This window comes from Ambystoma mexicanum, chromosome 2p (genome assembly GCF_040938575.1).
Source record: "Ambystoma mexicanum isolate Mex_15411 chromosome 2p, UKY_AmexF1_1, whole genome shotgun sequence".
NCBI lineage: Eukaryota > Metazoa > Chordata > Amphibia > Caudata > Ambystomatidae > Ambystoma > Ambystoma mexicanum.
The window spans coordinates 638,359,972-638,376,653 of record NC_090923.1 but is presented as its reverse complement, the minus strand read 5'-3'; the positions used below and the strand labels follow the sequence as shown (position 1 = coordinate 638,376,653).

At 47.2% G+C, this 16,682-nt stretch overlaps 1 protein-coding gene across 3 annotated transcripts in view; it reads right to left on the bottom strand.

The window, feature by feature from the left end:
* Window positions 1-16,682, bottom strand: part of LOC138566633 (acylamino-acid-releasing enzyme-like) — a 1,029,593-nt gene that overhangs the window by 509,455 nt on the left and 503,456 nt on the right. For all 3 annotated transcript variants that reach the window (XM_069644173.1, XM_069644175.1, XM_069644174.1), the window contains one exon: window positions 15,873-15,913. In XM_069644173.1, coding sequence (XP_069500274.1) covers window positions 15,873-15,913 — 41 coding nt within the window. The remainder of the gene's footprint in view (window positions 1-15,872; window positions 15,914-16,682) is intronic.

The following is a 16,682-nucleotide window of genomic DNA, read 5'->3' as shown; positions in this document are numbered from 1 at the left end:
CATCCAGGTGTAGTTTTTCTTATCATACTTCTTTCCGCAACTGGATTTCATTATTAGTACCATTGATTTTTTGTGTTGATCTTCATACTATTTTCTGCTAGGTACTCTTTGAATGCCATAATCCGTTGCTGGAGGCTGATTGCAGTTTGATCGATGAATACCACGTTGTCAGCGTATAATACCCATGGCACTTCTGTGCCATCGATCTTTGGGGCAAACACACGTACCATTCCTTGTGAAATCGTCATATCTGCCATGTATATAACAAACAGGAAAGGTGCCGATGCACATGCCTGCTTTATCCCTCTGAAAGTCTTAATCTTTTTCGTTACCGTCCCCTTTGCTGTTGTTTGGACCTGTATGCTGGTGTTAGTATAGAGGGCTCGAATGGCTTCTAATAGGTCATCTGGGCAGCCCCAGTGTTTCATCTTCGACCATAAATGGTCGCGGTTTATCCCATCGAACGCCTGTTCCAGATCGATGAAGCTTAGATAGATGTTTCGTTTTTCTTTAACTGCTCTTGCTTTCAGTAGGTTAAGTAGGAACAGGCTTAGTGATGTACCCACACCACTAATAAAGGCTGTTTGCCGTTTATCCAAAATTTCAGTCTTTAGCGCCCATTTTTTCAGATCTCTTAACAGGATAGAGGCAAATAGGTTGCCGATTGAGTCCAGTAAGGTGATCGGCCTATAGTTTCTAGGATCGCCTCTATCCCCCTTTTGGTAAATTGGCACAATAAATGTCTCGCTCCACGATGCTGGAATTTCTCTGGTTCGCCTTATCTGTTGGAACAGTGAAAATATTAAGTCCGTCCATTCTTCGCAGCTGTTCTTGAGCATCTTGTTTGAAATACCATCAGGCCCTGCTGCCTTAGAAGAGCTCAATCTTTTTCTCATCCCTGAAATGTCTTTGCAATCAAATTCAATGGACCAAGGAGTTACAAAGTGTTCTTTTATTTAGTCTATTTTCACGTTGTCTGCCTCGTATAGAGCTGTATAGTGGTTTATCCAATTTTCTTCTGAGACTTGGTTTACAGTGATAGCTGATTGGCAGAGATCCCTGTTGTTTATTATGTCCCACAGGCTTCTTGCATTTGCTGTTTCCAGTGCGGCTAACATTTTCTCTGCGTCTCCCTGGGCTCTTTGATGTCTCGTAGAGCGTAAACAATTTTTATATGTTTGTCGATACATCCTCAGTTGTTCCTCTTTCTCCAAGTTGTTCTTTTTTATTTCTACCAGTTCAGCTCTATACTTTCTTCTTTTCATAACAAGAGTTTCATCGTACACATGCTTCCTTGTAATTATTTTCCTTCTATTTGGATCATGCTTGACCTCAAAAGCCTTCAAAAGCCATCTATATTCAACTACATTCTGCCTTTCCCCTACAGTACTGTTATATTGCTCCACCAGCTTTGGTATAGATTTAAATAAATTTTTATTTTGAAAAATAAACAATACAAAACAAACTTACAGCATTATTTACAATAAACTCATGAACATCAATTAACGCTCATTACTGCTCCCCAAACCCCCCCCCCCCTCAAGAGCTTATTTGCATTTCTAGTTCAGTATCTGCTGCATGTGGCTGGGTATTGCTTCCTTCCGAAGCTGCAGGATCCACTACTGTGCCAAACAGTCCTGTTATTAACATTCTCCAAGCCATCAGGTTACCCACATCTTCCTCCCCACAATTGCTACATGCCTCCTGCCACACCACCGTTTCAGCCTCCGCCCATTTTTGCAAGTCCCACCACCATACCTCTACCCGTGGCTTGTGGCATTGCTTCCAGCCCATAACCAGCTTTGGTATAGATTGTTTTTTTTATTCTTAATCAGTTTCTGCCCCACAATACTTCTGTTTCATCCATCATCTTTGTGTGGGCTTTTCTTATTTTCCAAGATAATTCTATTTCCAATAAGCTGTGGTCACTCTACAACTGCTTCTTGATTGTAAAGGTATTAATCCACTGTAGGGTGTTGCTTCCCACGAAACAGTAATCTAGGCATGCTCCACTCTTTCCACAGGACCATGTGTTTGCCCCCTGCAAGTCACCTCTAGTCAGACTGTTCAGCATTTTCATGTCACAAGCTCTTGTTTCCTCCATCCATCTTTTTTCTTTACCTACAAGCTGTTCAATAACTTTTTGCTTTCCTTCTTTGTTCAATAATTTGATGTTAAAATCTCCGCTGAGTATGATGAGTTGGTCTTTATCCTCCATCATTGACTTATCAATCGCTTACATAATATGTTTTATGCATATATCCATTTTAGGCATATTTTCACTTCAGTAAGTGTTGATTAATAGCAACTTTGATGGACCTTCTTTGGATTCTGTTTTGATTTCTATTTTCAGAATTTGCACAAAAGGATTTGGAGTATCATGATCCAAAACCCGCAAGTTACTGTCAATCTTCTTCAAGGTCAGCAGGCCCGCAAAGGGTCTCCCCTTTGGTCCCTTTTGTGCCGGATTTATGTATACTTCGTAACCCTCACAAAGCGGTATTGCACTCAGCCAAGATTCCTGTATGCATATGAGGTCATATTTGCTCAAAAAATTACTTCCATCAGAGAATAGATGCTTAAAGCCTCTGGTATTCCATGAGGCACATTGGTAATTTTTTATGATGTCCTCATTAATCTATTGTTTTTTCTTGGTGGTTAATGAATTTGCCATCCAGGTCCAATCATCCGCCGTCTTACTAACTCCTTTGGAAGTGTTTTCGCTTTTACCAAGTTTACCTGAGTTATCCACTGTAAACCTCAATTTTCTAACCAGGGCTTCAGAGGGGGACCCCCCCTTTAGCTTTGGACCTCCCAATGCTGATCCACTGGGATTTACTTTCTGTAGCATCATAGGATGTTTTTTAAAAAAAAACTTTTCTTTATTGGCAAGGAACAGTAGCAGGTGCAGACCACATTACATCGGCAATCAGCATTTCACACTTAGAACATGTAGAACAAGCAATGCATGTGTAGTAAACGGGCACGTTAACAGAGGGCGAATTGAGTCTAGCGAAGCTGCTCAGAGTCTTGGTTGCGTTTCCGCCCGTTCCGGCAACGGGGGTGAGGATAGAAGCTCTAAGTCAACTTTGTTGTTCAAATAACTACAAAACTCTATCCACACATTCTTGGGGCGGGCATTCACAGGTAGGGAATTGATATAGTCCTCCTCACACATTTGCGTCCAGGTGAGGGCCTTTAACCACATCTCTAATGAAGGGGGGGGGCGTCGCTTCCAGCACTGTAAGATACATCTTTTAGCCACTATGCACCAACATTCAAAAATTTAGCAACTTGCTTTGCCCCAGTTCCCTCCCATAGTCCAAACAGCACAGCAAGGGGGTCGGGATTAATCTGAACCCCACCATTTCGGAGAGGGCCTCAAGCACAGCATCCCAGAACGGGGCCAGCGCCCCACAGGACCAGAACATGTGGGTATGATCAGCTTTACTGGATCTGCATCTCAGGCACACGTGGGATTGGTTGTGTGTGAATTTCCCCACCATATGAGGGGTGTAATACAGGAGATTAAGGAGCTTATATTGCATGCATCTAAATCTGGAGTTGAGGGAGACCTTACGTGTATGTATGCACATTTTTGCCCACATGGTATCAGTAATTGCCAACCCCAGTTCATTGCTCCATGCGTCCCAAGTTTGTGGGATGGTTCTGTCAATTTTGCCATCAGTATTTTATAAAGGGCAGATGTTATGCCCTTACCTCCTGCAGAGTTAGCAAGATAGCATATCTCAGGGGATTCAGGGGGTTCGTCTGGGTATGAGGGCCACATGTCACGCACTGCCGCTCTAAGTCTAAAGTATCGTAGTAACTCCAGTGCTGATTTTGAGTGTCCCGGTCGCCATGTCTGCGGAGTGATGAATTTCTCTTCAGGGAACAAGTCGGAGAATGCTCGATCCCCTAGGTCCAGCCAGTGTCATATGAGAAGTTTGTCCTGTGTGGGGGCAGGGCCTGGGAATGACCATATGGGCAGCCACTTGTAGTACGGGTGGCGTTCGGGGTGGGATTGCCGGATCAATCTCCATTCCATGATCGTGGTGGCTACTGGATCAGCCGGGGCGTCAGTTTGGTACGAGTGGTAGAGGATCAGGGACATAACATTCACCTCCTCACTTGCAAGGATCTCAAGTTTGACGTGGGGGGAGGGTCCAGATATTTATACCAGTGTGTTGCATGTTGGGCTTGTGCGGCGATTCAGTATCGGGTGAGGTCCAGGGCGTTGAATCCCCCCTTCTCATAGGGTAGAGTCATATGTTGCCATTTCCTTCGGACGGCGCCACAGTGCCACAGGAACCCGGCGCACTCCGTGTGCAAGTTTGGAAATATTGCTTCCCGGGCCAGAGCGGGACATTAGCGAATATGTATAAAAGCTTTGGAACAATTATCATTTTGATTAGGGACAGCCTGCCCGAGATGGACAGGGGGAGGTTGCGCCACCTCGACATCTTAGCCTCCGCGTATTGCGCGGTGGCGATATAGTTGTCAGCCAGTAAGGAAGATCTCGATAGGGATATCTGGACCCCAAGATATTTGATGCCTCCTGGGGACCACCGGAGTGGGAATTCGCATGTCGGTTGGGGAGTAGCAGCAGTGAGGGGACATCATAGGATGTTTGACACTATTTTCCGCTGTAGAGATATCCTTTCTTTGTTTTCTTGGTGATGGTTTTTGATTCCCTCTGAGATCCTTTCGATCATTGCTTGCTGCATTGGATCTACTTTTAGTTTTCAATTCCTTTATTTTCTCTTCTTTGACTTGATCAGGATCCTTCTCTCTCTTTCTTTCTTTTTCTTTTACTCTCCTTTCTGGCGTACTATTTTGTCTCGCTTTCCCATCTAGGTCGCTTAGTCGGTATCCCATTTTTTGGAGTTTCTTAGTGGCTTCCATCAATGTTTGTTTTATCCTGTTTGATTTTAGATGTAGTATAACTTGGTCAAGTCGCTCTTCATTCACAAACTCAACTATTTTTATGTCCTCTGTTAAAATGTCCCGTAATATTGAAATTTGACTGAAGAGTGTCATTACATATTTCCTGTTTAGTAGGACACGTTTCGGACCTTTCGATGTTATTTCAAGATTTAAGTACCACCCTTTTGTAAGTCGATTTTTCCTTACACTCCACCCTGAAGATTGTTTTCTTTGATCCTTTTCAGTTTTTCCTTCCACATTTTTTGATTTTTTCTTGTCCTTTTCTTCACTTATGTATTTCTTCCTTTTTTCTTCCAACGTCTTAAAGGGTGTATCACTTTGATTAGCCTTTTGACTAATTCTTTCCTTTAATGGATCAACCCGGGTTTCCGCTGCCTTTTCCGCCACTGTGGATCTTCCTCTTTGATTTTTCTGAGCCGGTGAATCTTTGGCTCGCGCTGCATGGGAGTCCTTTACCCTTTCTTCAATGTCTTGCAAATCTGATAAACTGATATTGTCCCATTCTTCATCATCCTTGGTTTTATCCATTACTTCAATGAGATCACGAAGATCAGCATTAGACTCATCTTCTGACCATTCCTCCTGCTCTACTTCAAATTCCTCTGCCAAGTTTAGTACCGCAATGTCTCGAGACAATACAATCTAACTAAGTATCATTTCTCTTCTGGCTTTCTTAGCACACTGCAGACTTTCTCTTCTCGGTGGCGTTCTTATATTTCTCAAGAAAGCTCTAGAGCCATTTGCTTGCCTCTTTGTGTTGTGGTTCTTTGACTTTTTTCCCTTTTTTAAGTCTTTGGCCTCCAAATTGTTACCCTGTAGGTCCTTATCATTGGGGGCTACTAAGTTCAAACCTGCGAAAATTTAGAAGTTTGGTTTTAATGTGGAGTCCCCTCTCTTTTCAGCCTTACTGGTCAGGGGGATCGAATCATTAGACCCCTGGTTTGCCCCTCCTTCTTTGGGTTTAACTGCTTCCACCTGGACCAGTTTCATTGGACCGTTTCCTGGATTTATTACTTTTGCCATATTGGTATGAGAGTTATCCATTTTACACAAGTTTCTCATCCATTTACAGTCCTCTAATACTGCGTCCATCAATAGTGATTTATCATTTGCGTCTTTTCTTGCTAAATCACTTAGTCGATTTTGCCATGTTTTTGTTTGATCTGCTTCCTTGTCCATTCTTATTTCCAATCTCTTCAGTGATCCTTCCATTTCTGTGTTGAATTCTTAAATATGTAGGTTTGTCTGGACTACTTCCTGCAGGGAGTCATTTACCACTTCATGTAATTTGAGGAATGGGGCAATGGAGATGGTTAAGGATGCCATGATCACATTTTGGAATTGAGCTGTATCATTCATCCTTTCAGTTCGGCAGGATTCACTAATTAACTGTGTGACTTCCTCTTTAGTTAATCCTTCTAGGATCGGTCTTTTTTCCACTTGGGTCGGGGTTTGATCAATTTGGTTCGCATTTCTGTTTGGAAGATGCTGGGGCAGCCTAAAGACATCTCCTTCTTCTTCCATATACACCATAGGTATATGCTCTTTGTCTAATGCAGCGTTCTTGTCATTTATGAAGGAGAACAAGTTACTTTCTTACCTGGTAACGTTCTTTCGATGGGATGGTCCGACGACGTATTCCATATCTATGACATGTAATCACCACAGCTGTGCTGCTTCGGAAACTTTTTTCGGCGTCTGCGTCCTGCGTCGATGACGTCGATGCGCCGTCGTCGAGGACCTCCTCCGACGTCCGACGTCATCCGATGTGATAAGTAGGACGCACGACGCCCGAAGCCTCAGTTGTAGTTTTGTCCCCCAGAACGTGTGACATTAGTCAACTGCCAGTCAGACACAAATCCTTGCGGAACGTAAGCTGCAATCGCAAAAGACATTCTGCAGCGGGGAAGGCAGGGCGGGAGCGATATGGAATACGTCGTCGGACCATCCCATCGAAAGAACGTTACCAGGTAAGAAAGTAACTTGTTCTTCGAGGGGATTGGGTCCTCCGACGTATTCCATATCTATGACAGACTCCCAAAGCAGTACCAGAGCAAGGAGGAGGGAAAGAATTTAGAATCAAAATTTAGAATAGCCAATCAAATAGCAGAGCAAAGGACCGCCTTGCCAAAGGCCAGATCCTGTCCTCGGATGGAATCGATGGAATAGTGACGTACAAATGTATGCACTGAAGCCCAGGTGGCTGCATCACAGATGTTGCGAATAGGAACACCCCTCTGCAGGGCAGTAGATGCAGCCATACCCCTGGTAGAATGGGCCCGTAAGCCAGCCGGTGGGTCCTTACCCGCCAAGCGGTAACACTCCGAGATGGCTAAAATAATCCAGCGAGACAAAGTCTGTTTCGTCACAGCTTGCCCCAAACGCTTTCCAGCGTAACCAATAAAGAGTTGATCGTCCACTCTGACCCGGGACATGCGTGAAACATAAAAGCTTAAAGCTCTCCTAGGATCAAGCCTATGGAGCCTCTCCTCTTCCTTACCAGGATGCGGAGGAGGATAGAATGCCGGAAGAACAACCTTCTGGGCCAAATGAAATTCCGTCACTACCTTCGGAAGAAAAGAAGGACGAACTCTAAGGACAACCCTGTCCTTGTGAAATACAGGGAAGGGTGGCTTAACTGAAAGTGCCTGTAGCACACTCACTCTGCGAGCGGAAGTAACCGCAACTAAAAACACAGGTTTCAGAGTTAACAGCCTCAAAGGGCAAGAATGTAAAGGCTCAAACGGAGCACCCATAAGAAACTTAAGAACAAGGTTTAAATCCCAACCGGGCACCAGGAAAGGTGACGGAGGGAACACATTAGTGAGCCCTTTCAGAAACTGTGAAATTAAAGGGATTTTAAAGTAAGAACACTCTTCAGACGAGCGCTTAAAGATGGACAGCGCCGCCAGGTAACCTTTAATGGTACCCACTTGCAAGCCCCTGTGGGCCAAAGAAAGTAAAAAGGACAGAACCATGGGGATGTCACATGCAAAAGGATCCACATTCTGAACTCTGCACCAGTCGCAGAACTTACGCCAACGGCAACGGTACAGAGACTTTGTTGCTGGCCTTCGGGCCGAAAGCAACACCTCCATCACGTCTTCAGGGAGGTCCTAATCCTTATACCTCAACCTTTCAGAAGCCAAGCGTGAAGGTTGAGGGATCTCACCTCTGGATGGAGAACCTGACCCCACTCCTGTGAGAGCAGATCGTCTCGGTAGGGAAGACGACGTGGAGGGCAGATGGACAAGTCGAGAAGGTCCGGGTACCACGTCCTCCGAGCCCACGCCGGATCAATGAGGATCATCCGGGAACCGAACTTCCGTAACCTCCGCAGCACTTGCGGGATGACGGGAACTGGAGGAAACGCGTACAGCAGCGGGAATGACCACTCCACCAAAACGCGTCTCCTAAGGCTCCTTTTGGAGGAAATTCCCACGAGCAAAACCTTTCGCACTTCCGGTTGACACTGGAGGCGAAGAAATCCACTTGAGGGGTCCCCCAAAGGGCGAAGATCTCCAGGAGAATCTCCTGAGCTAACTCCCACTCGTGAGAGATCGCGCTCTGCCTGCTCAGAGCGTCCGCCGTCACGTTTTCGTCTCCGGCCAGATGAACTGCCGAGATCGAAACTTCCTGCTGGATGGCCCAGAACTCGAGCTGCATCGCCTCCCTGCACAGAGGAAATGACCCTGCCCCCCCCTTTTTGTTGAGGTAGTGCATGGCCACTGTGTTGTCCGTCAGGATCAGAACACTCTTTCCTCGCACAGTCGGCAGAAAAGCCTTCAGGGCTAGCCTGACGGCCCTCAGCTCCAACAGATTGATATGGAGTCTGGACTCCGACGGAGACCAACGACCGCTGACTGTCAGCCCGTTGGCATGAGCTCCCCATCCCGTGAGGGATGCATCCGTCACGATCGTCACCTCCGGCCAGGGAAGCCAAAATGGAGCCCCCTTCATCAAGTTGCCTTCGACGGCCCACCACAGAAGGTCCCGGGCGACCGAGGGCGGCACCTGAACCGGGTCCGACATCCTGCCGGAGGACTGCGACCATTGCGTCTTGAGTGCCCACTGCAAAGATCTCATCCGCAGGCGAGCCTCTGGCACCAGAAGAATGCAGGATGCCATGAGGCCGAGCAACCTCAAGAACTCGAACGCTGGGAGCGTCTGGGCATGCTGAAACTTGTGCACCATCTGCTGAATGTAAAGAGCCCTCACCTGGGGAGGAAAACACTGCCCCAGGGAAGTGTCGAGCACTGCTCCGATGTACTGGAGCCGCTGTGTTGGCGTCAAATGGGACTTCTTTAAATTGAGGGAGAAACCCAGCCTGTGAAGGGAGTGGCAGGTGACGGACAGATGATCCAGGACTTGCTCGGGAGAGCTCCCCCTGATCAACCAATCGTCCAGGTAGGGGTAGACGTGAATCCCCCCTTGCGTGAGATGCGCTGCCACCACCACCATGAGCTTGGTAAAAACCCTCGGGGCGGAGGTCAATCCGAACGGCAGGACCCGAAACTGAAAGTGCGAGTCGCCAACCGCGAACCTCAGGTACTTCTTGTGCTTGGGATGGATCGGCACATGGAAGTAAGCATCCTTGAGGTCGAGTGACACCAACCAGTCCTGAAGCTGAAGGGCCTGAAGGACTTGAGAGAGAGTAACCATCTTGAACTTGTCCTTCCTGAGGAGTTTGTTCAAACCGCGCAAGTCCATGATGGGTCTCAATCCCCCGTCTTTCTTCGAAATCATAAAATAAGGGGAATACCATCCCTTGTTCCGCTCCGCTACAGGCACCAGTTCTATGGCGCCTTTCTCCAGCAGGGCTTGAATTTCCTGCGCAAGGAGCGGATCCGGACTCTGCAAAGAGAGGTTCCCCGGTGGATTGTCGCGAGGCCTGTGCCGAAAGGGAAGACAGTAGCCGTGGGTTATGATCTCCAGAACCCACACATCTGAAGTAATGGCTTGCCACTCTACAAGATGCTGCGCCAGCCTTCCCCCAACCGGCGAACCATGGGACATGGCCTCGTGACTGAGTGGGAGCGGCTGCAGCGTTACCTGAGGGAAAAGAGGCAACTGCCCGAGCAGCCTTGGCACCACGGGTACCCTGTCGTCCACCTCTGGTACCCCTGCGTTGGCCTCTTTGACTGCCAGCTCCTCTCGTTTTACTGAAGGACGAGTAATAGCGAAAGGAACCACCCCTCCACTGCTGTCCCCTAGGACGAAAAGGCAGAGGTTGGCAAACTGCAGCGCCCAACGACTTCGCTGCAGCTTTTGAGGTCTGCAACCTCTCAAGGCTCTCGTCAGCCTTGCTGCCAAAAAGGTGTTCACCGTCAAAGGGCATGTTGAGGAGCCGGGACTGCACATCAGGAGCAAACCCCGACTTCCGCAACCACGCAAACCTGCGTATCACGGTGCTCGCCGCCATGGACCTACTGACGCATTCAGCTAAGTCCAAACCCGACTGAACGGACTCACACATGGCATCCTTACCATCCTGGACCATAGCAAGGAAACCATCCCGTTCGTCCCCTTCGGGAATATGTTCAGCCGCTAACGCAACACAGTTCCACAGAGTGTTTGTGAAACGAGACAAGGCACAAATGGAGTTGGCCGCCTGAAGCGCCATACCACCAGAAGAAAACACTTTCTTCGCCCAGCCATCAAAACGTTTGTCGTCCCTATCAGGAGGGATGGTAGGGTACGACGCCTGCTTTGCCGGGGCCGTGGCCGCCTGCACCACCAAACTCTCCGGAGTGGGGTGCCTGGTCAAGTAGCAGGGGTCGCTACTGGCTGGACGGTATTTTCGCGACAAGGATCTGCCCACCGCCGGGAGACTCTCCGGAGCAGTCCAAGCCGCCGCCACCCTTCTCTGTAAAGCCATATGGATTGGGAGTACCGGGTCAGTTGGGGGACCAACATCAAGGATGTCCGTTAGATCATCCTGCACAAACTCCCCTGGGGGAGCAGACCATCCCAAGTACTCAGAAACCCTAGCCATAAGGCGCCGGTACGAGGAATCGGCATGAGAGCCAGGCTCAGGCCTACAAAACTCCACAGCCGGAGAGGTGTCCAGTCCACTGGCATCATGCAGTGACTGCCTCAAATCGTCAAACCGACTATGGCCCGAGACAATTTCATCTGGAACCTGACTAGGAACCAGGCCATCAGAATCCTCATCCGCCTCTGAAATATATTCCAGGTGGCGAAAAGAAGGCACCCGAGAGTGCTTGCTCTTAACCAGAGCCTTCCTAAGGGGTTCCCCCGTGCCACGGGGCACCTCCGACACGAAAGGCATCGATGGCGTCGAGCGAATCGGCGCCGGCGTCGAGAGAACAAGCATCGGCGTCGAGAGGATCGGCGTCGACGAAATCGGCGTCAACGTCAGATGCAGCGCCGCCAGCATCGGCGGCGTCGACACAGACCTCGAAGCCGGAGCCCCGAGCGTGTCCTTCGACGACCTGAGCGTCGACGGCTCCGACGACTTCCTCGGAGCCGGAGCCTCGAGAAAGCCTGTCGACGCCCTCGACGCCTCAGACGTTGATGTCTTCCTCGAAGACCTCACAGGTGCACACGGTCTCGAACGCGTCGAGGACCGGGACCTGGAACGGGTACGTCGAGAACGAGTCTCCTTGTCCGAACGGGACCTCTCCCGTGACTCGTGCCGACCACTCTTGCGGGCGGTGTCTCTCGACCTCTCACGACCGACCCCACTCGGGGGCGCAGACGGCTTAGTACCCTGCGACTCAAGAATCGCCAGCATTTTCTTCCCGAAGGAAGCCCATTCCTCTGGCGCCGCACGGCTGGTGGGGTAAGCGACGTGCCGGGCAGAGTCCTCCAAAGAGGACCTGGAAGACGACCGGTGTCGGCGCTTCCGAGAATGCCTCGAAGAGGCTGAAGAGTGGCGAGACCGACTCCTAGAAGGAGACCCACGAGACTTCCGACGATGACGCGGAGAGTCACCCCTCCAATCATCCGTCGAGAGCCCCGCAGACTTCGACTTCCGGGGCTTGGACACCCGACCTACCGACAACTTCTTCTTACGTTCGCTTAAGGCTTTGGACGTGAGCGACTGGCAGTCGATACAGTCATCCGTGTCGTGGGCCTCCCCGAGGCACCAGAGGCAGGCGTCGTGCGAGTCCGTCACCGACATCTTGGACCCACACTCCCCGCACTTCTTGAAACCCGGACGCGGGGTCGAAGACGAAGTAGAAGACATCTTCACACGAAGGATTTTCACAAAAACGAACAGGTTCGAAGAACCGAGAAGAACAGAACTTCTTGAAACCCGGACGCGGGGTCGAAGACGAAGTAGAAGACATCTTCACACCAAGGATTTTCACAAAAACGAACAGGTTCGAAGAACCGAGAAGAACAGAACTCCAAAGAGTCGAGGCGGTAACCGAGATTCACGAAGCAACACGTTCGCGGAAAAAACGGAACTGAGGCTATGGGCGTCGTGCGTCCTACTTATCACATCGGATGACGTCGGACGTCAGAGGAGGACCTCGACGACGGCGCATCGACGTCATCGACGCAGGACGCAGACGCCGAAAAAAGTTTCCGAAGCAGCACAGCTGTGGTGATTACATGTCATAGATATGGAATACGTCGGAGGACCCAATCCCCTCGAATAGGCTTTTTCTTTTCTCTCTTTCAAATTTCCCCATCAGTGCTGTAATGTCCTGCATTATTTTATTTGCCAGCCTCGAATTACTCAGATTTACAACAGGCATAATGTTATTTTCACTGGCATTGGTACTTCACAATGTTTTCGGCCGCTCCTTGGTGATCATACTATTGTCATTGCAGGCTACTATCGTATTTACTTCAGAGTCTTTTTCGTTACCATAGGGTGGATACTCCCCACTTATTTCAACACTGGTTTCACCAACTCGGGCCAAACATCAATTTTTTCTTAATTTCAATGGTGGGCCGTTTTCACCCCCTCAATATAGTGTTTCTGCCATATATGGCAGAAATATATCCTTTATTATTGGCTCGGGTCGTGCATCCTCAATTTGCTCAAGGTCTGCAGAATCCCAGGGGCCATCATCTTTCCATGTACCCTGTGATGACTCCATCTGACTAGAGAAGTGTTCAACAATTGCTATATCCCACTTTGAGGCTTCATTCGCTGGTTTAGTCGTTCCAATTTCAGGGTTTCCGTCCTCTTTCTTTGACATACTGACACTATTTTCTCTGGTTTCCAAGGTCTCCCCTTCCTTTTCTGGGGGAACGCAAGATAAGTCGACCTCTGGTTCCATTTCACACTCCATCAAGTTTTCAAGTTCTCCCCCCTCTGGGATTTGTGGCTCCCCGTGAGGGCAATTGTCAGATCTAGCTCTTTCACTGGGGTCGTAGCCATCAGGTTGCGCTGTGCTCTCCATGTATGTCTCACTGATCCCCGGGCTGCCCTGAACTCTATCCGGACAGGTAGCTGGTTCGTCTCTGTTTACATTTGGGTATTCACCTGGCCCACTTTGAGGCTCACTTTGAGGCTCTTTTCCGGCAGCTCATTATAGAATAATGGGTCAATGCAGCCAATAGCCTGCCTCCTGACCCGGCCTACCGGCCCACCGGCAAACACCGAAAACACCACTTTCTCACCATTTCTGCTTCACCTACGCGGGGGTGGCGGTTTTATGGTATTCTCCTCCTCCTCAAACGTTAAGGGTCCAGCAGCAATTTTCTCCACCGGCACACAGCGATTCTGGCTCCACACCGAAAACACCACTTTCTCACCACTTCCTCTCCGCTCACGTGGGGGGTGGCGGTTTTATGGTATTCTCCTCCTCCTCAAACGTTAAAGGGCCAGCAGCAGTTTTCTCCACTGGCACACAGCGATTCTGGCTCCACACCGAAAACACCACTTTCTCACCACTTACGCAGGGGGTGGCAGTTATATGGTATTCTCCTCCTCCTGAAACGTTAAGGGGCCAGCAGCAGTTTGCTCCACCGACACACAGCAATTCTGGCTCCACACCGAAAACACCACTTTCTCACCACTTCCAAGTGTGTTTTATGTCATATGGTGACAATGGTGCAAAATGAGTATGCGCTTGTATTTGTTTGAAAAAAAACTTTAAGCTATGGTCCTTGTATGAAAAATTCTGTAGCATATTCGTTTTGTATATTATAGTCAAGACTTTATTTGTCTGTATTGTTAAGCATTATGATCACAATGAAAGTCTGTTCATGTTGAATTGTGTTTTAAATTAAGACATTACATACAAGGTTGTTAACTGACATTTTGTATATAGAGCATTTAATTTGAGATAAGATTGTTTTCATACATTTTATTTAAGAAAGTATTGGACTGCAATAAGCAAGACATATTATTTTCGTTCTTATATCTTCTGTGTAGGGAAGCATAAGCAGACAGTGTAAAACTGTTGCACCTCAGCACAGTATCCCTGACAAAAGGCTGTGATACATTGTACCAATTTGCAAAACTTCTGTCTGTACCAAAGTACCTGAATTTCACTTCTCGCACCTCCTGCAAGCACCCAACTAAGATCCTGCAGTCTACTCAATAAGCTCCTGGGGAGACACACATGAGCTTTGCCAGGTACTCCACTCAGCTCCTGCGTACACCCCACTGTGCTTCTAAGGACACCACACTGGTCTCCTTCAGGCACTCAACTGATGTCCTACAGCACCCGTAGAGGCCACCTCAGGTATACATACTGGAATTGGCAAAGGAGATGCACCAGGCAGATCCCCCTATCTGAGGGAAATACAATTGCCCAAAGAATGGCTCACTACTGAAAGTTCTAGTGAGATGTTCCTAGATACACATGATGACACTGAAAGCTCTAAACCTATATCCACCACCCCACCCTATCTTCTTCTGTGTACCCCAAAAATCGCCTGCATACACACATGCATATATTTCCCATTAATCATGTTGTGAATCGTAACCCTTTGGCTTCACACCTATTTGAACAATTTAACAGTGAAATTGTTTCTTTTTATTGTCACGTCTAATACAAAATGGCAAGTGCAATTTTGAATAAATGGAGAGCTTTTATTAAAGTGTTTTAATCAAAGGCAAAGCCCTTTCACGAATAGTGCTGCATTAAAAAAATTACATCAAAGGGTTTCCTTTGAAATTGTTAAAAGAAGACTTGTTTTCAGGCAATGTTTGCTTTTCCTTCAACATGAATGGAGAAGTATACGTATTATGTATTGGTCTGTCCCTACCTTAACACAGACCTGTCCAGTCACTGAGCTTCAGTGTTTGTCATCTCAGCCAGACAATAATGCCCCCTGTTGGTACTAGTATGGTAGGGATTGAGAACGTTGACCAGCCCTCTCTCTGGAGACAGCACCTACTGTGCTAGGACACCTTAGAAACAGCTCACATGGCTCTGGATTTCTGCACTTCCTTAACATAAAAGAAAATGCCCTTCCTTAAATACATCTTAATGATGTACTTCCCTCCTTGTTCTCATATCACGATACACAATTCCAGAATCTGAATGACTGCTGACTTAAGCTCTATGTCCTCTTTGAGGATTATGACTGCACACATCATACACCCCATTACACTATTTCCCCATCTTTAAATACTAAGTCTACTGAGACTACCATCACAGTACATATGGTCACTGTTGTCATGAACTAAAGCCATGAATACCATCATCTGCAGGCATAATGTTCGGACATAAAGATATATTTTAGCCTTTTACAAGAGGCGAAGCAGAGGTAGCCTGTTTGGCCAAATGATTATAAGAGTGGGGAGTCATATGCTTTCAATTCTGTCCAGTCTTTGTAACAGATTTTCGGCTTAGACCCTTGACTATAACCAAACTCAAAAACATTGATTGGCAAACCCACAGAGGTTTGTTTGGCATGAAAAAGCAGTAAATTTCAGCCCTATCTTTTCTTACTCTTCCATAGGCTCCTCTGTACTAGAAAATACTCACCACAGCTGCCACTGCTTGACTTCAGGTGATATAGGGCAGATCTGGAGAAGCAAAACATTTAACGTAATTAAAATACGACTAGAAGAAGTATGGTAGAAAAATGTGGGGCTTCTTTTCCCAAATTTCGAGTTGGAAAATGTTCACAAAAAATACATGCAAAAAAAAATAAACAACTGTGCTTTATATCAATAGAAAATTATATACATTTTGTATAATATATAAACATTAATAATAATTAGTTAAATCGTTTTATTAATTACTTGCCATAATCTTAAACTTACAAAAATAATGGGGTACTCCAGACCCTCTGTTATTCCATTCCAAATAGCTTCAAGATCATGATTTGTCTCATAAATTGGGTATCAGGTAATATTATCCCCACCAAAAATATTGCCGTATATATGGTCGTCGGGAACGGCCATAGGTGATATTTTTGATGGGGATAATATTAGGAGTGAGGTGTGTGGGGGTGTCCCCCGCCTCTTTTTCAAATAATATTGGGGTTGCGGGTGTCCCCCCCGCAGGTTCCATACATTAATATCACTGCAAAAATATGGCGATATTTTTGTATGGCGATATTTTTGTGGGGATATTAACACATGGAACCATAAATTGGAGTTTATTCAAATGCTGGACATTGAAGCAGTAGGTGCTTAGAAGTTTCACAGCTTTTTGTAACCACAAAATCCATAGGTTCTAAATGATCAGGGTACAACCTTCCATGCTCGATTAACTTCATGTGGAGGTAACATATTAAATGTAAATCATTTCTACTGTCACCTTTTCCTAATACAAGGAAAATACTCAATA